General features: G+C 44.2%; 1 protein-coding gene across 1 annotated transcript in view; it reads left to right on the top strand.

Annotated features, from left to right (window-relative positions):
* PPIH (peptidylprolyl isomerase H) overlaps positions 1–19,666 on the top strand; it is a 79,419-nt gene that overhangs the window by 7,361 nt on the left and 52,392 nt on the right. The window contains exons 2-6 of the mRNA XM_082273364.1: positions 2,920–2,984; positions 6,767–6,790; positions 7,871–7,915; positions 14,454–14,496; positions 16,651–16,743. Coding sequence (XP_082129490.1) covers positions 2,920–2,984; positions 6,767–6,790; positions 7,871–7,915; positions 14,454–14,496; positions 16,651–16,743 — 270 coding nt within the window. The remainder of the gene's footprint in view (positions 1–2,919; positions 2,985–6,766; positions 6,791–7,870; positions 7,916–14,453; positions 14,497–16,650; positions 16,744–19,666) is intronic.

The raw sequence follows: 19,666 nt of genomic DNA, 5'->3' as shown, positions 1-19,666 counted from the left end.
TGGGTTCCATGTGGCGATTTTGGAGGTATTTGATAGGAAGGTTTTCGGGAACAGTCCCAGAGAGTCCAGGCCATGAGCAAGCCTCAAATTCCAAAAGACCATTTTAGCATTGAACTGACTCAGCGCAAAATTTGCCATGTTTATAGGATGATCTTCAGCAATTATTCAGGCTGACCCAGGTTGAATTACAGATTGGGTGAATTTATCCACTTATCAGTAGCATTAATAGGAACCAATAGCCTCACACAAACTCTTACGGCATAGAGAGGAGGCGTGTCTAATCAGTCCAGTTACTGGGAGCTGATAACTAATGGCACTTTTCCACTGCAAGTACCGGCTCGGCTCTACTCGGCCCCGCTTGGCCCGGTTTGCTTTTCCACTGCTGGTACCGCATGGTATAGTGTCGGAGCGGTTCGGTACGGTACGGTATAGGTTTGCTTTTCCACTAAAGTAGTACTAAAGTTAAGTGGGTGGGATTCTCTGACCAATCAGTGGCTAGTAGTGACTGCATGCAAAGGATTGTGGGATACGGTACCAGTTTGGTACCTGTTGGAACCACAATCGAGTAGGTACTGTTTTTTCAGAGCCGTACCGTACCGTTCGGTTCCATGCAGTGGAAAAGCAAACCTATACCGTACCGTACCGAACCGTTCCGACCCTATACCATGCGGTACCAGCAGTGGAAAAGCACAAAAGCGTGCCGAACCGGTACGGTTCCATGCAGTGGAAAAGCGCCATAAGTGCACTGCATCTTCCCATGGTTCCTATTTATACTGGTGACTTGAGCTCTCTGCGCAACACAAAAATGTGTTTTACCACTACAAAATACACTGCTCAAAGGAACACTTTTTAAATAGAGTATAGCATCAAGTCAATGAATCTCCTGGGATATTGATCTGGTTATTTAAATAGCAGAGGGGATTGTTAACTAGTTTCAGCTGCTTTGATGTTAATGAAATTAACAGGGGCACTAGATGGGCAACAATGAGACAACCTCCAGAATAGTTTTACAGGTGGAGGCCACTGATTTTTTTTTTTTTTTCCCCTACTCATCTTTTCTGACTGTTTTTCACTAGTTTTGCATTTGGCTAGGGTCAGTGTCACTACTGGTATCATGAGCTGATACCTGGACCCTGAGGTTGCACAGGCATTTCAACTCCTCCAGGATGACACATCAATATGTGCCATTGCCAGAAGGTTTGCTGTGTCTCCCAGCACAGTCTAAAGAGCATGGAGGAGATTCCAGGAGACAGGCAGTTACTTTAGGAGAGCTGGACAGGGTCGTAGAAGGTCCTTAACCCATCAGCAGGACCGGTATCTTTGTGCAAGGAGGAACAGGATGAACACTGCCAGAGCCCTACAAAATGACCTCCAGCAGGCCACTGATGTGAATGTCTCTGACCAAACAATCAGAAACAGACTTTAGGATGGTGACCTGAGGGCCCAACATCCTCTAGTGGGCCCTGTGCTCACTTCCCAGCACCATTGAGCTTGATTGGCATTTGCCATTTAACACCAGAATTGGCAGGTCCGCCACTGGCACCCTGTGCTTTTCACAGATGAGAGCAGGTTCACCCCGAGCACATGTGACAGATGTAAAAGGGTCTGGAGAAGCCGTGGAGAAGGTTATGCTGCCTGTAACATCATTCAGCATGACTGGTTTGGTGGTGGGGGTCAGTGAAGGTCTGGGGAGGCATATCCATGGAGGGGCACCCAGATCTCTACAGGCTAGACAATGGCACCCTAACTGCCATTAGGTGTTGGGATGAAATCCATGGACCCATAGTCAGACCCCACACTGGTGCAGTGTGTCCTGGGTTCCTCCTGGTGCACGGCAACACCCAGCCTCATGTAGCAAAAGTATGCAGCCAGTTCCTGGAGGATGAAGGAATTATTACCAATAAATGGCCCCCACGCTCGCCTGACCTAAATCCAATAGAACACCTCTGGGACATTATGTTTCGGTCCATCCGACGCCGCCAGGTTGCACCTCAGTCTCTCCAGGAGCTCAGTGATGCCCGGGTCCAGATCTGGGAGGAAACACCCCAGGACACCATACGTCGTCTCATTAGGTGCATGCCCCGATGTTGTCGGGCATATATGCAAGTACGTGGGGGCCATACAAACTACAGAGTACCATTTTGAGTTGCTGCAATGAAATTTGAGCAAAATGGACTAGCCTGCTGCATCATTTTTTCACTTTGATTTTTGGGGTGTCTTTGAATTCAGCCCTCTGTAGGTTGATCATTTTTATTTCCATCAAAACGATGTGGCATCCTTTCGTTCGTAACACATTACCCAGTCCATACCAGTATAGATCCTAACACATTACCCAGTCCTTATCAGTATACATATCCAGCAAGACCCCTGCTTTAAGGCTAGGTTCACACATAAGCGATGCGGGAACCAGTGAGATTCCAGTGCAGGTTCCTGCATCACATGTCTCTCGCAGGCAGTTCACATTGCCCTATGCGAACCGCTGCAGGTGTCAATACAAAGTTAATGACACCCCCAGATCGATTTACAGATCGCAGTATGAACTGTCAAATGGTGCAGGAATCGGATCGCATAGGTGTGAACACTCCTGCGATCCGATTCCAGTGCGGACCAAAAAAATGATCCTGCACCGTTTTGTCCGAATGCGATGCAAATTCAGCCATAAAGTCTGTATGGCTGAATTTGTATAGCACAGACATTGCATGTGATCTGCACAGCAATGCATTGCAAATCACATGCAATGTCTGACATCGCAATAGTGTAAACCCAGCCTGAGTGTAGCTAGGATATTATTCACTTTTATTGAAGTATTTATGTTTTGTCTTTACACACTTTAAGGTTACTGGTTCCTGTTGATCTGTGGAGGTATATTTAGAGCCCCTGGACATCTTGTAATGCACTGGTAATGTTTTTCACTTACAGGAAGTTGGACGAATGAAGATTGAGCTTTTTGCAGATGTCATTCCCAAAACAGCTGAAAATTTCAGGTAAAACACCAGAAATGACTCTTTAGTCCCAGTTCTGACTTTTGTTTAGTCTATAAGCTGTTGTGGGCTGGAAACTTCAAAGAGAACTCAAGCCAAGACATTGTATCCAGAGTGAAAAACTTTTCACCTGCTGTGTATTTTTTTTTTTGGAAGAAGAAATTTGGAGATAGTTCTTATGTAAACCTGTGGGAAACTAAAGCAGACCTATACTATACTGCTCCATTGTTGCAACGTTCTTGAGCTGCCTAACCGGCGCTGACAACTTATACCTAGACTTTTGTGGGTTTAACGTCTTTGGCCATCTTGTTTGGCCAACCAAGGACGATGTTACTCTCTATGCAATCTTTTTGGCAGAAGAAGCTTAAGGGGACAATTCTATAGCACAGCAAGGATTAACAGGAGCAATGAGATAGATTGTGTGACAGTCACACTGTCAGACTGAAACCTGACCCTGATCACTTATTTGTTATGCTTCTGTTTAGAGCAGTGTGGTCAACATTTTTGATATAGGAGGCCTCAAGTGCGGTCCCCGACATTACCAGTGGAATACTTCTAAAATTGAGTGAATAATTATACTCTGAGATGGCAGGCGCAACAGGATATAGTCAAAGACAATGGGTATTATACAAAAGATGGTCAGAGATGACAAACATGATACAAGAGATGGTCAGAGACTGCAGATACGATACAAGAGATGGTCAGAGACTGCGGACACGATACAAGAGATGGTCAGAGCCTGCGGACACGATACAAGGGATGGTCAGAGACTGCGGACACGACACAAGGAATGGTCAGAGACTGCGGACACGACACAAGGGATGGTCAGAGACTGCGGACATGACACAAGGGAATGGTCAGAGACTGCGGACATGACACAAGGGATGGTCAGAGACTGCGGACACGACACAAGGGATGGTCAGAGACTGCGGACACGACACAAGGGATGGTCAGAGACTGGGGACACGACACAAGGGATGGTCAGAGACTGGGGACACGACACAAGGGATGGTCAGAGACTGGGGACACGACACAAGGGATGGTCAGAGACTGGGGATACGACACAAGGGATTGTCATAGACTGAAGACACGACACAAGGGATTGTCAGAGACTGCGGACACGACACAAGGGATGGTCAGAGACTGCGGACACGACACAAGGGATGGTCAGAGACTGCGGACACGACACAAGGGATGGTCAGAGACTGCGGACACGACACAAGGGATGGTCAGAGACTGCGGACACGACACAAGGGATGGTCAGAGACTGCGGACACGACACAAGGGATGGTCAGAGACTGCGGACAGGACACAAGGGATGGTCAGAGACTGCGGACAGGACACAAGGGATGGTCAGAGACTGCGGACACGACACAAGGGATGGTCAGAGACTGCGGACACGACACAAGGGATGGTCAGAGACTGCAGACATGGGAGGGTCAAAGACGACAAACATGATTCAAGAGATAGTCAGAGACTGTGAACATGCTATAGGAGTTGTAGGAAACTGGAAACATTCCTCAGGAGACAGTCATTTTACATAAGGCTGTTAGAAATCACTACTATAGTAGGGCAAAAAGGAAACAGATTAGTGTCTGCTGGATCCCTAAAGGCTGCACAAAAAGTGTCAAAGGTCAGCAGGTTGCGTGCCAGGGGTTTAGAGTGAAAATCTGTCTCACTACAGTAATAAATGACTCTCAGGCTTTAGCACTTGGCTGCCCAGGAATATAGACGCACTGGTTGCAAATACACTGGGGGACATTTATCTAGCAAATTAGCATCACAATTAGACACAAATCAGTGTGCCTCCATTTTAGCAAAATGTTTGCAACAGTTTTCCAGTGTATTTGTGACCCCTCTGGCTGTATTCCTGAGTAGCCAACTGTGACTGAACTATTACCGATTTCCACTCTGAGATTCACAATTAAGTGGTTAGGTGTTCTTCTGTCACAGTGCTGCAATAAAGCAGTTAAGGAAGGAATTTATGGCTAAAGATGTAACCTTTGTAGTAAATCTGTCGCAGATTATGTACCATTGCTCCTGTGTAGCCTCACTTTGTTGTGCGACAGCATTAATAAATGTCTCCCACTGTAAACCTGTGGCAGAGACTTTTTTGAATAAGAGTTGTCTTGATTTGCAACTTACTGTGTCGCTAATTTGCTCAATAAATGCCCCTCCAAGTATGTCCCCTCTGCAATAAAAAAAATCAACATCATCTTTCACATTATACAAAAAGTTGGGCTACTTTACTGTTTTGTTTTGTTTTTTTATTCATTGAAGTGTATTTTTTCCCAAAAAATTGCGTTTGAAAGACCGCTGCGCAAATAAAGTGTGATATAAAATATTGCAATGAACGCTATTTTATTCTCTAGGGTCTCTGCTAAAAAAGAATATATATATATATATAAAATGTGGGGGTTCAAAGTCATTTTCTAGCAAAAAAATACTGATTTTAACCACTTCCGGGGAAGAGTTTCCCTCTTAATGACCAGGCCATTTTTTGCAATTCGGCACTGCATTACTTTAACGGACAATTGCGCGGTTGTGCGACGCTGTACCCAAATAAAATTGATGTCTTTTTTTTCCCCACAAAGAGCTTTCTTTTGGCGGTATTTTATCACCTTTGCAATTTTTTATTTTTTTTATTTTTTGCGATATAAACAAAAAAAGAGCGACAATTTTGAAAAAAAAAACAATATTTTTTTACTTTCTGCTATATAACATTCCCCAAAAATAAAATTTTAAAATAAAATGTTTTCATCATTTTAGGCCAATTTGTATTCTGCTACATATTTTTGGTAAAAAAAAAAAATCCCAATAAGCGTATTTAGATTTGGTTTGCGCAAAATTTATCGCATCTACAAACTAGGGGAAAAATTTGTCATTTTTATTTTTTTTTTACTTTTTTTTTTCTAGTAATGGCGGTGATCTGCGATTTTTAGCGGGACTGCGACATTGCGGCGGACAGATCGTACACCTAACTGACATTTTTGACACTTTTGGGGGGACCAGTGACATTACTACAGTAATCAGTGCTAAAAATATGCACTGTTACTGTACTAATGACACTGGCAGGGAAGGGGTTAACCCTGGGGCGATCAAAGGGTTAAGTGTGAGCCTAGGGGGATGTTTTCTAACTGTGGGGGGGATTGGCTTGTAATATCAACACAAAGACCTGTGATCCTAAATGGGAGGAACACAAGGGCTCTGTGTTGATACCAGAGAGAAAAACGGTCTGCTGTTTTTACAACAACAGACTGCCGTTCTCTCTTCACAGGGAGCGATCGTGGGTGCCCGGCGGTAGTCGCGGCTGCCAGCCCCGCGCCTCGGCTTTCCCGCTGGCGAGTGGGCGCTGACGTGCGCCTGCCCACAGGTGCGGCGGTCGTGGGGGCCTGCTGCCGTATAACTGCCATGGCTGGTCAGCAAGTGGTTAACTTGTAAGCAAAAAGTGTCAGAAAAAGGCTTAGTCTTTAAGTGGTAAAACTGCCCTCATTTACAGACCGATGTTCATCACTTTGATTTAAAAGAACCAAATGATACAATGTTTCTGTTTTATCTCTTAGCGCTGAGATGTTGTGAAACTTTGCCGGCTGTTTCTTTTTTTCTTTGACTGCTCTGAGCAGAGAACGGCTCTACACGGTTAAATGAATCGTGGAAATGCCGGAATAAGATCGTGAAGGGGGGTTGAATCAAGTTTGTCATTTTAATTTCATTGAGCAGCTCTACCATACTGTAACATCTATTTTTATCATAATGTAACATATGTATCCTTTCCTACCTTTCAGGCAGTTTTGCACTGGGGAGTTCAGGTATGTATCATAGATCATGTTAGTACACCTTATAGTAATCATGGCACAGAAACATTTCTACAAAGAGCATTTGTACAGCAACATTTTATACAAGTGGTCTCCTTCAGCCAAACGTTACCAGGGCCGGACTATCCTACCGGGATACCAGAAAATTTCCTAGTACGTGGGCAAGTCCCCCTGCCCTGGGGCTGCTGATACCTGTAAAAAAATGGCCGGCCCGACATGCGCATTGTGCAGTGCGCCGCCACCACATAGGAAAGCCCGCACACGTTCGGCTATTCCTGGACAGACGGCGCATGCAGGTGACGTGTTGGCGCTGGGCATCTCCTGCACCATGCGCACAGCCCCTGCATCTCCTGCACCATGCGCACAGCCCCTGCATCTCCTGCACCATGCGCGCAGCCCTGCATCTCCTGCACCATGCGCGCAGCCCTGCATCTCCTGCACCATGCCCGCAGCCCTGCATCTCCTGTACCATGCCCACAGCCCTGCATCCCCTGCACCATGTCCACAGCCCCTGCACCATGCCCGCAGCCCCTGCATCTCCTGCACCATGCCCTCAGCCACTGCATCTCCTGCACCATGCCCGCAGCCCCTGCATCTCCTGCACCATGCCCGCAGCCCCTGCATCGCCATCATCTGCATCAGTGTGTATCTGCCTGCCCGTACGAGGTAGGAGCAGACAGATACACTGACAAGTCTCCAGGAGTCCTGCATGGCACCCGCTATCTGCTGATCATGGGTGCAATGTTTTACAGGCTCCAAATAAAAAAAATAATAAATGCACATTTTTTTTACCTTCAAAAATATGTACATTTATTATTATTATTATTATTTTTTTTTTTTTTTAAAAAGGTGAACTTATCCTTTAATGTGTGTATATTTTGGCAAATAAAAATTCCCACTGATAATGAATGCATGGATCCTAAAATGTTAGAAGTGATTACTCACCAATTTGTTTGATATAATCTCAGCACAACTAGTTATGAAGGGGTTTATTATCTATCACCTGCTGTTTAATAAGCTTCATGAGCTCTGTAAAGACTTTTTGACTAATATCGATTTTCTGTATGTCTGTAGAAAAGATGGTGTTCCTATAGGATACAAAGGAAGCACTTTCCACAGGTTGGTACCGATGATTTTATATAATAATCTTTTTTTTCTTTTGGATTGAGCTTTTGAGGGCCGGTTCACACTAGTACAATGCCAGACATTTCATGTGATTTGCACCGCATTGCTCTGCAGATCACATGCCATGTATGTGTGATGCTATTTGTATGGCTGAAATTGCATCACAATTGCACCAAAATGGTGCAGGATCATTTTTTTGGTCTGCACTGGAATCGGATCGCATGGGTGTTCACACCTATGCGCCCGGATTCCTGCTCCATTTCACAGTTCGCACTGCGACCTGCGAACCGATCAGGGGGTGTTTTTTTACTTTACATCGACACCCCCAGCAGTTCGCAGATCCCAGTGTGAACCACTGTGCGATTCAGGCGCGATGTGGGAACCGCCACCAAATCACTGGGTTTCCCTGCATCGCATCAGTGTGAACCAGGACTAAATGGTAAATACCTCGGTCAGGGGTTTACTGTCTTCCTGCGGAGAGATTTTCCCTCACTTCCTGTCTTGTTGGCATCAGCTTTCCTTCTTTTTATTATTGTTTAACAATGAAGACAATTATCATCTGACCTGTGATGTCATAGTATGACCTATTAAAGCCGATCTTCAAGTTCTGCTCTTGAATTTCCATGTTTCCTGTACATTTTGCAATAACAGCAGTTTGATTCAAGGTAATGAGTAAAATTTAAAGTGCAATTCCAGCCGACACATAACTAATCCTAAAAATGTGGTGTGAGAGGGAAAGGAGGGGGAGTGCTAGAGCAAAAAATTCTTGGCACTATCCCCAGTATACATATAATGAACCCGATATTGGTGAGATTCGAAAGATAGCATATATATGCCTATATAGGGTGAAACGCGTCGATCCTTAGGCATATATATGCTATCTTTCGGATCTCACCAATATTGGGTTCATTATATGTATACTGGATTACCCGGAAACCGCAGGCAATGCGGCCCACTGCCCCCCTGGGACAATTTTATTTATTTTTTTGCTGGGTAGGAAGGAAGTCGAGTCGGGGGCACGGCCACAGAGGCAGCCCCGGAGGGGGTCATCCACTAGTTGTGTAATATTAGTGCTGGGGGGGGGATGCGGCAGCACGGGAAGGGCGCAGTGGCGTTTTATTACTTATATACTTTAACCACTTAAGCCCCGGAAGATTTTACCCCCTTCCTGACCAGGGGGTATTTTGTGATTCGGCACTGCGTGACTTTAACGGACAATTGCGCGGTCGTGCGACGCTGTACCTAAACGAATTTGACGTCCTTTTTTTCCCACAAACAGAGCTTTGTTTTGGTGGTATTTGATCACCTGTGCGATTTTTTGATCACGCGCTATAAACAAAAAAAGAGCGTCAATTTTGCAAAAATAACAATATTTTTCACATTTTTTTATATGAAATTCCCCCAAAAAAAAAGTAAAAATCAAAATTTTTTTAAAATTTTCGGCCAATTTGTTTTATGCTACATATGTTTGGTAAAAAAAATCGCAAAAAGCGTATTTTAATTGGTTTGCGCAAAAGTTATCGCGTTTACTAACAAAGGGAAAGATTTTTGTCATTTTTGTTGTTTTTTTTTTAACGCGTAATGGCGGCGATCTGCGATTTTTTTTTTTTGCGGTACTGCGACATTGGGGCGGACAGATCGGACCCTTGACTGACATTTGTGACACTTTTGGGGTTACCAGTGACATTTCTACAGTAATCAGTGCTATACATATGCACTGTTACTGTAAAAATACACTGGTTGTGAAGGGGTTAACTTTATTTGGAAGGGAGGGGCTGTGTGTATCCCTAGGGGTGTGCTTTCTACTGTGATTGGCTGTGGCTTGAGCTGTAAGGACACTGATCAACGGATCTACATACTAGATCCGTTTTATCAGTGTCTTTACAGCGAGGAGAATGACAGGCAGCTTGTTTACACAAGCTGCCTGACATTCTCCCTCTCCCCCGCCGATCGCCGAGTGACCGGCGGACATCGGGTCCGCTGGTCACACGCACGGGGGGGTCCGTGACCACGCGGGAGCGCGCCTCCGGGGGCGCGCGCTCGCTCCCTAGACCCTCACAAGCTAGTGACGTAGCCCTACGTCACTTTGCCTGTGAGGGGCTGACTGCCGACGTAGATCGGCGTTAGGCAGTCGGCAAGTGGTTAACTAATAGTATATATTTTATATGCGGCCTGAGAACATTTCTCTACACTCAATGTGGCCCAGAGAAGCCAAAAGGTTGGACACCCATGGCCTAGGGCATGAGATGGTGCCTCAACGGAGGCCAATAGTATATGCATCACAAGATACACATGAATAGTTTACATATAGAGGCTCCCTGCTATGGCTGTAGAGCAATTGGAGCATCATAGTGCAAGGTATCACTAATAAGAAAAAGAAAAGATAATACAAAGTAAGTGCCCAAATTGAGCTAAAAAAAGGGGAAAGTTTCATGGATTTCTATCCTACATTCCTTACCCTTAAAGTGATTGTAAAGGTTTTGTTTTTTTTTTCTTTATAAATAACAACCTTTTATACTTACCTGCTCTGTGTAAGGGTTTTGTACTGAGCAGCCCCAATCCTCCTTTTCTGGGGTCCTCTGGCGTCGCTTCTGGCTCCTCCTCTTCATTGGGTGCCCCCACAGAGAGCCGCTTTCCATGGGAGCACCCATTCAGGCGCGCTTATGAGTCCCGCTGCTGTGTCCATTGACATAGTGGAACTCGGCCCGGCCCTCCACTTTTGTGTCACTGGATGTGATTGACAGCAGCGGGAGCAAATGGCTCCTGCTGCTATCAATCTATCCAATGAGGACCCGAGACAGCGGCTGGAGCCTGTTGGGCTTGTGAACGTTCCAGCGGCGAGCGGGTTCAGGTAAGAATAACTGGGGAATAAAAAGCCTTCAGTGTGCAGCAGCCCCCCTATTACTTACCGGAGTTCCATCTCTGCCCAGCGATGTCCACGAGTCCCTTGGCCTTCTGGGACTCTCCCTCCTGATTGGCTGAGACACAGCCGCAACATCATTGGCTCCTGTGGCTGTCAATCAACGTCAGTTAGCCAATCAGGATATAGAGGGGGCTGGGCCGAAAGGCAGCTTCGTGTCTGAATGGATACAGGGAGCTGCAGCTAAGCTCGGGTGCCCCCATAGCAAGCTGCTTGCTGTGGGGGCACTCAACAGGAGGGAGGGGCCAGGAGCACCGAAGAGGGGACAGAGAAGAGAAGGATCTGGGCCACTCTGTGCAAAACCAACTGCACAGAAGAGGTAAGTATAACATGTTTGTTATTTAAAAAAAATAAAAAGACTTTACAATCACTTTTGAACTGTTCACACCCCTCCTAAGTGCCGGTTCACATTGGTGCGATGCGGGAACCCTGCGAATCCACTGCGGCTTCCCGCATCGCACCCGACTCGCAGGCAGTTTACACTGTCATATGCAAACTGCTGGCAGTGTCATTACAAAGTTAATGACACCCCCAGATTAGTTCGCATATCGCAGTGCAAACTGTCAATTCGGACAGGAATAGGATTGCATAGGTGTGAACACCCATGCGATCCGATTCTGGTGTGGACCAAAAAAAGGGTCCTGCACCACTTTGGTCCGAATGTGATGCAAATTCAGCCAAACAATCTGTATAGCTGAATTCGCATTGCGCAGACATCGCATGTGATTTGCATAGCAGTGCGGTGCGACTCACATGCAATGTCTGACTTCGCTATAGTGTGAACCGGCTCTAACTCCTATTCTAGCTACCTAGAAGGAAAATGCATATATTTACCTATTCTCAGGGTGGTCCGGTCACATGATTAGCTCCCAGTGGCGGCTTCAAGGGAAAGTGCGAACAACGGTTGCCCCATAGTAAGGCTATGGGTGACATCTCTGCCCAGGCATTCCATCGGTTGTCAGTGATCTCTCCTCTTCCCTGAAGCCGGGGCTAGGGAGTTCATGTCACCGGACTAGAGCACCCTGAGAATAGGTAAGCATAAGGCATCTTCCTTCTACACGGCAGTCAGTATGGGAGTTAGGTGAGTGGTGGGAGCTGGTTTAGGCCTAGTTATATCTAGACCGAAATTCCACTTTAAAATGGTTTTAACCCCCTACATATACCAAGTAAAGAGACTGGCCTCATGTGATGCACAGAGATTAAAGAAATCCTCCTACACAAGTTGTACCTTTTTATCTTCAGTCTTCTCTTCTCTACAGCCATTCAAAGTGCAGAATTTATAAAGCTTATCTGAGCTGTCAGGAAAAAAAAAAGGGGGGGGAGCTGAAATTACACACTGCAGAGCTCAGTGTGTAAAATTCTCTAAAAACAGCCTATGCTTTTTGGACGTCAGTCCTTAGCCATGACTGAGGACTAACAACCAAAATGTGTATGCTGTTTTTATATCATTGCACATGTCTTTTCAATAAAGGAATATCATTTTTTGGATGTCATCCTGAGTGCCGACCATCTCTTTCCTTACTCAGGAGAGCTCTGATAGCTGTTTGGAGGAAAGGGGGACATACTCCCTTCACACAAGAACAGAACTGAGGCTGTCAATCACAGGCTATGTGCTGGAGCTTACTCCCATTACCTTTTTTTCTCCTGGTCTCAGGAAAACCTGCCAAAGTGTTTCATGCAGACAGCAGAGGAAGGAAATGCCACTTAGTGCTCCTAATTGAGACACACTATAGTACACACTATAGAAGGATTTGCTTAACCACTTAAGCCCCGGAAGATTTTACCCCCTTCCTGACCAGGGGGTTTTTTGCGATTTTTTTTTACTGCGTGACTTTAACGGACAATTGCGCGGTCGTGCGACGCTGTACCTAAACAAATTTGACGTCCTTTTTTTTCCCACAAACAGAGCTTTCTTTTGGTGGTATTTGATCACCTGTGCGATTTTTTGATCATGCGCTATAAACAAAAAAAGAGCGTCAATTTTGCAAAAATAACAATATTTTTCCCATTTTTTTATATGAAATTCCCCCCAAAAAAATTTAAAAATCAAAATTTTTTAACATTTTCAGCCAATTTGTTTTATGCTACATATGTTTGGTAAAAAAAATCGCAAAAAGTGTATTTTGATTGGTTTGCGCAAAAGTTATCGCGTTTACTAACAAAGGGAAAGATTTTGTCAGATCGGATACTTGACTGACATTTTTGACACTTTTGGGAGTACCAGTGACATTACTGCAGTAATCAGTGCTATACATATGCACTGTTACTGTAAAAATGACACTGGCAGGGAAGGGGTTAACTGTATTGGAGAGGGAGGGGTTAAGTGTGTCCTAGGCGCGTGATTCTAACTGTGATGGGACATGGCTACTAGTGTAAAAACAGAGATCAACGGTCCTACATAGTAGAACCGTCTGATCTCCATTTTTACACAGGGGAGAATGACAGGCGGCTTGTTTACATTAGCCGCCTGCCTTTCTCCCTTCACGGCGAACGATCGCAAGTGACCGGCGGACATCGGGTCCGCAGGTCACACGACTTGTTAGGGAACGAGCCGGGGCGGGTGCGCACCTCAGCGGGCGTGCGCTCGCCCGCTATTGGCTCACAAGCCAGTGACCGGCTAGTGACGTACCGGTACGTCACTTTGCCTGGCCGGGACTGACCGCCGCAGTATATGTACTTGCGGCGGTCGGCAAGTGGTTAAGGTAAACCTCAGACATGAAATATGAACAGTCAGAAAGTTTTTTTTATATTAATGCATTCTATGCATTAAGATAAGCCTTCTGTGTGTAGCAGCCCCCCCCCCCCCCCCCCAAGTACCCCTAATACTTATCTGTGCACCCTCTCTGTCCAGCGATGTCCACAAGTCCCTCGGCAGTCCTGGTACTCTCCCTCCTGATTAGCTGAGATACAGCTGTGGCGCCATTTGTTCCCGTGGCTGTCAATCAAAGTCAGTGAGCCAATCAAGAGAGAGATGGGGTGGGCCGTACGGCAGCTCCGTGTCTGAATGGACAAAGGGAGCTGCAACTCGGCTGCGCTGCCCCCCATAGCAGCTGCTTGCTGTTGGGGCACTCGATAGGAGGGAGGGGCCAGGATCAGGAACGAGGGACCCGAGAAGAGGAGGATCTGGGCCGCTCTATGCAAAACCAACTACACAGAGGAGATAAGTAGAACATGTTTGTTATTTAAAAAAAAAAAAAAAGATTTTACAATTACTTTAAATTAGATCCATGTCAGCGTATGATTCATAGGAAAACGTCCCCAAACAGCTGTCCGATTAACAACAATTATAAGCACATTTTGTTTTGTTATTTTATAATGTGTTATGGCGTGTTTTGACAACCATTGTAGGGAATGGGGGGAACCTTTTTCAAAACATATACATTTTTAATGTATATTTTAAATTGCAGAAGCAAGCCTGGGCATTAAATAGGTCACATGCATTGTAGAGAACGTGCAAAGATCTCACGTGTGGAGCGGCAGAGCGGGATCCCTTTGTACGGCTTCTGCTGGGTTGTGATGGCATTGATTTCTGACCTACAATGTAGTCAGCATTTATGGACAATTGTGCCAGCTGATACTTTTACGACATCCTCTATTTATTGTTCCCCGCAGGGTAATAAAAGACTTCATGATACAAGGAGGAGACTTTGTCAATGTGAGTTTCCATGACAACTCGGCATCATTGAAATTGTTTAGAATGTGGTAGTTTAACAAGGAGTGTCTGGGGGAGATGAGAGTGTTGTGGATCCGATTAGTCCTGCGGATGGATAAGTATACAAAGATAAATATGAAATGTATTCTTTTAGCTAGTTTATATTTTTTGTTTATTTCAATATTTCTGGGCAGTTAGCATTTTAACTCCTTAACCACTTGCTGTTCGGGCCAATTATGACATTTCTCACATACAGTACAGGTTAAAATCAGCATTGTATTGCTAGAAAATTACTTAGAAACCCCAAACATTATATATATATATATATATATATATATATATATATATATATATATATATATATATATATATATATATATATATATTTCCTGAAAGCAGAGGCCCTGGAGAATAAAATGGTGGTTGTTGCAATTTTTTCATTAAACAGTACTGTATAAATAAAGTTGACCCTTGCACAGCCACACAAAAAAATAGATAAAAATAATAATAAATATCACCCAGTGTCACTTTTGTGCAAAGCAGGGGATCCTATATATCTCCCAATTGCTGGCATTATGATATTTTCATGTTCCACACACTGGGGGACATTTACTAAAGCTGTAATTTTATATGTTTTAGCGTGGATATCCTATATGATTTTTGACATATAAAAACAGTACTGCTCCATCAAAGCCCTTCTGTAAGGTGCAGTCCTAGCTTAGGGTCCATGGTTACCAAACATGGACTGTCCTTGGACCTGATGCCAGTGTTGGGCAATCAGACATCTCACAGCAGTTCGAACATCTAAATCCAGTCTTTTAGCATACTTGGGTGTATTGGGTGGTAGAAGACCAAGCAAAAACATGGCCAGATCGAGGACCAGGGGTATTTACAAGAGAGTGTGTAAAAAGGCTTTGACTTCTAACTATAATGAACTTACTTTTGGGCAAGTCCAATATATATATATATATATACATATACATATACATATACATATATATATATATATATATATATATATATATATATATATATATATATTATGGAACAAGGTTCCCGAGTGTTGCGTCACCTAAGAACAACCCAGAATAAAATCCCCTTCTACCTTGTATGCATTATTTATTGGTACCCATAGTAGGGACCAGAAACAATAGTGCAGATTTTGCCTTCCGGCTGACAATCCTAACCTATACTGATTGGCTGTCGGTGATCACATGAGCAGGAGCCCGTCTACCAACTCCTGATTGTCACTCTGTGACTGGGAGTTGTTGGTGATGGCGTGTGTAACGGAACCGTGACCCACACTGTGTTTGTGGGCTTCTGTCAAAATACTGCTTCCTCCACTCTGAACATAGACACCAGATATTCCAGCCGCCCCCATACAAAACTAGCTGGAGCTTGTTTAGATCTGGAACATTTATTGAACAGACTTGCACACAATATATACCACACACAGGTCAGGTTCCTGATTACATTATAGTATGCAGATGAAATTGTGTACAGAAATATAATTAACCTGAGCTATGTATCTAGCTATCTAGACAGAAACAAAAGGTGAGTTAATTAACAATGGGACAGACATGCTTAACAGAATACACATCACACCTTAATACACAGACAATAGCAGGAGGCCACCAGTAACAAGACTGTCCGTCATTTACATTGAAGGACATGGAACAGAGGCCAATGTGACCGACTCTTACAATGAACATGTTTAGAATCAAACAGGCCAGGAATAGTCCCCATATATTTCTTAAGATATATGGTTGATGAATATTACTGTCCCATTTGAAGTAATCTGAACCATATTCTCAGTGTCCATTAAGTAGCTGTCCATCATTTCCTTGGTCACCCTATGCCCCTAATAGACACAGGGTGAATTACACATAAGAGGGGCTTAGGGAGCTGAGAGGGGGATTTCTCAACCTCTCTAAGGTAAGCTGGGTTCCACGGGCCCCCCCAACCATAGTGACTCCCATCACAGCGTGGTCACAGTGTTCATTTATATTTTGTCTGCTAGAGAAAAAATGTTGAGATATAAGCAGTTTTGTTTGTTGGAAGAGGCTTTTGGGTATTCTATGGGCAGTTGTAAAGCTTTTGAAAGATTGACTGTAAACTGCCTCCTGTTCATTTAGTCTTGTACTGAACTTCCCACAGGGTGATGGCACTGGAGTGGCTAGTATATACAGAGGACCATTTGCAGATGAGAACTTTAAACTAAAACATTCGGCTCCTGGCCTGCTGTCCATGGTATGTATGCGAGTAGCCTCTCTTTGTATCCTGAATTAGCTAGCAGACTTTATACTATACTACAGAGCCAAGACTGCTAATGTGTACTGAAATTTTTGTGAGTAACTGCCTTTCTGCAATCAGCTTTATCTCAAATATCTTCTCATCTTAGAGCTACAACAGTCATATAAACTATATTGTCAAAAGTATTGTGACGCCTGCCTTTACACGCACATGAACTTTAGTGGCATCCCAGTCTTAGTCCGTAGGGTTCAATATTGACCACTCTTTGCAGCTATAACAGCTTTAACTCTTCTGGGAAGGCTGTCCACAAGGTTTAGGAGTGTGTCTATAGACCAAGAATTGGCTATATGCTTATGTGGCTTGAGCCACCCGGTGCTGCTTGCAGGCAGCCCCAGATGCGAGAGAAAATATCTCCAAATTGAGGGGGAAGTCCTCCATTTGACCATTGTCAGCAAGTAGATCTTTTGGGGAAATTTCCCTCTGTTTGGGTTGTTTACAGCAGAATTGTTTCTTCCACCTCCCTGTGGGTGAGTTGGACAACATTGTACAGCTTGAGGCGGTCATGAGAATCACTCACCCATAGAAATGAATAGGACATGCAGCACACATGCTCAGTAAGAAGAGGAACCAATCTGGACATTTTCGATAAAAAGGCAATACAGCATCGGGTAGGGCTGTACAGCAAAGATTGCTGAAACAAAAGGAGGGTAAGTATTTGTCCAGGAGGGCTGCACTAAGGAGGATGGGGGAATTATTATTGAAGCTGTTATAGCTGCAAAGGGAGGGCCAACTCCATACTGAACCTTACAGACTAAGACTGGGATGCCATTAAAGTTTATGTGCGTGTAAAGGCAGGCGTCCCAATACTTTTGACAATATAGTGTATATAGAGAGCCAGATTTAGGCCACTTTCACAGAGCTGAGGCCCCTAGACCATGAATTGGCCGTATGCTTATGTGGCTTGAGCCACCCGGTGCTGCTTGCAGGCGGCCCAAAATGTGAGAGAAAATATCACCAAATTAAGGGGGAAGTCCTCCATTTAACCATTGTCAGCATGTGGCTCTTTTGGGAAAATTTCCCTCTGTTTGGGTTGATTAGAGCAGTAAAATGTAGGATTCCCCTTCCCTTTTTGACTACATTCTCACTGCGACTGAAAGTAAAGGGAGGTCTTCCCAACAGAGCACCTGAGAGCAGCAAAAACTTAAGAGGCTTTTACTACTTCTTCTCTGTCTAGAACTAAAAAAAAATGAAGATATGCTTAAAGGTGTTGTTTAGTTTTATTTATTTTTTTGTTTAATACATAATCGTTTTTTTATATTTATATGACATATACTGGCAATTCTCAGTCTGCATAATATAAGTTGGTACTCCCGCGCTATCAATTTAAAGATGGTCTAATGGCTGACTGCCGCAGGCACCGATCAGCTAATCCGTGGCTGAAAATAATCGAATGCATACAATGTTGGTGCTGCGCTGTCAGATACCAACTAATAATTAATAGGTGAAAGAAAAAAGGGGATGTATATCCTATGATAGCTATTCATACAACAAAATAAGTGGTGAATCCACTGTGCAAACCAAATGTGAATGAAGAAATTACTTTAACAAATTCAAATGTAAATATCAATAACTTGAAGCGACATAAATGTCAAACCATCATTAGGCTAATTGGTCAGAACATTTTTTAGAGTGACTGTTTGCACTTAATTAATAAACCTGATGGGAAAAGTCAAACATAAATGGTGACTGATAAGTGAAGAAAATAACAGAAAACATGTAATCAATATAAGTCCATAAATAACATTCAGTGCACAGATATATGAATCGGTGTAAGGTCCCTTCATCATGCGGAATTAAGGGTAAGTGACTGGTGTCTTTTCAGTCCAGTGCAGTGACACCTAATGCCTCGTACACACGCATCGATTATTGGCCGGGAATTTTCGGCCAACGTCCGATCGGCCGATTTTCGGCTTGTTAGTATGATGCTTTCGACAACCGACTCCGACTTTTCGGCCAAATAAAATCTGGTGTGCAGGCTATAAAATTTTTGCTGGCCGTCAACACAACGGCCGATTTTCCGTCAGTCAGTACAGATTTTGGCAGACAAAAATCTGATGAGCAAGACTGAGCATGCTCAGAGAAGAAAGAACACACGGAAAGTAAACCAGCACATGACATCACTTCTGAAGTAGATTTTTGTTGGCCGAGAAAATTCGTGTGCAGTCTAGGCACATTCCAACCAACAAAATACAACTCTGGACAAAAGTCGGACGATCGGTCGGCCGATAATCGTTGCGTGTGTACGAGGCATTAGTGTGCGCTAGCCTCTCACCTTACAGCTGTAAGGTAACAGCATAAGTGGATATCTTTCCCTGAGTGGTCCTATACTTTCAGCTGCCTCTAGGCATCCTCCTAAGGCTGGCTCGGCTGATGGCTCTCTATGGTGGGTCACATCTCTTCAATGGTGATCGGGTGGTCTCTCCAGATATGTCCTCCGAATTACTAAAATGTGTGGGGGAAAAAAAAGTTCCAAATAGTGTGGTATTGTTTCCCAAACTTTATTATATAAAAAAGTTTGATTAACTCAATCAAAGCAAACCTATAATCCACGAGCATTGAGCTCTTCCTCCCATGTTACTTCCGGTCTGCCTGTTGCTCAATCCCGACAGGTAACGTCACACCCACGTGACTTCATCAGGGGATCCAAATGCGTCGGGACTGAGCGATAGGCAGACCGGAAGTGATGTGGGAGGAAGAGCTCGATGCTCGTGGATTATAGGTTTGCTTTGATTATACAGCAAGTGAGTTAATCAGCTGGTTTTTTATAATAAAGTTTGGAGGACTCTTCTTCAGAGGTGTCTGAGGATAGCAAATTTTACTAACAATCAAACAAGTGGACAGAAATAAATAGGGAAGGGAA

Source organism: Pelophylax lessonae (genome assembly GCF_965119305.1).
Source record: "Pelophylax lessonae genome assembly, chromosome: 12".
In the NCBI taxonomy this organism is placed as follows: domain Eukaryota; kingdom Metazoa; phylum Chordata; class Amphibia; order Anura; family Ranidae; genus Pelophylax; species Pelophylax lessonae.
The sequence above is the reverse complement of the archived record's forward strand: the minus strand, read 5'-3'. Positions and strand labels throughout refer to the sequence as shown.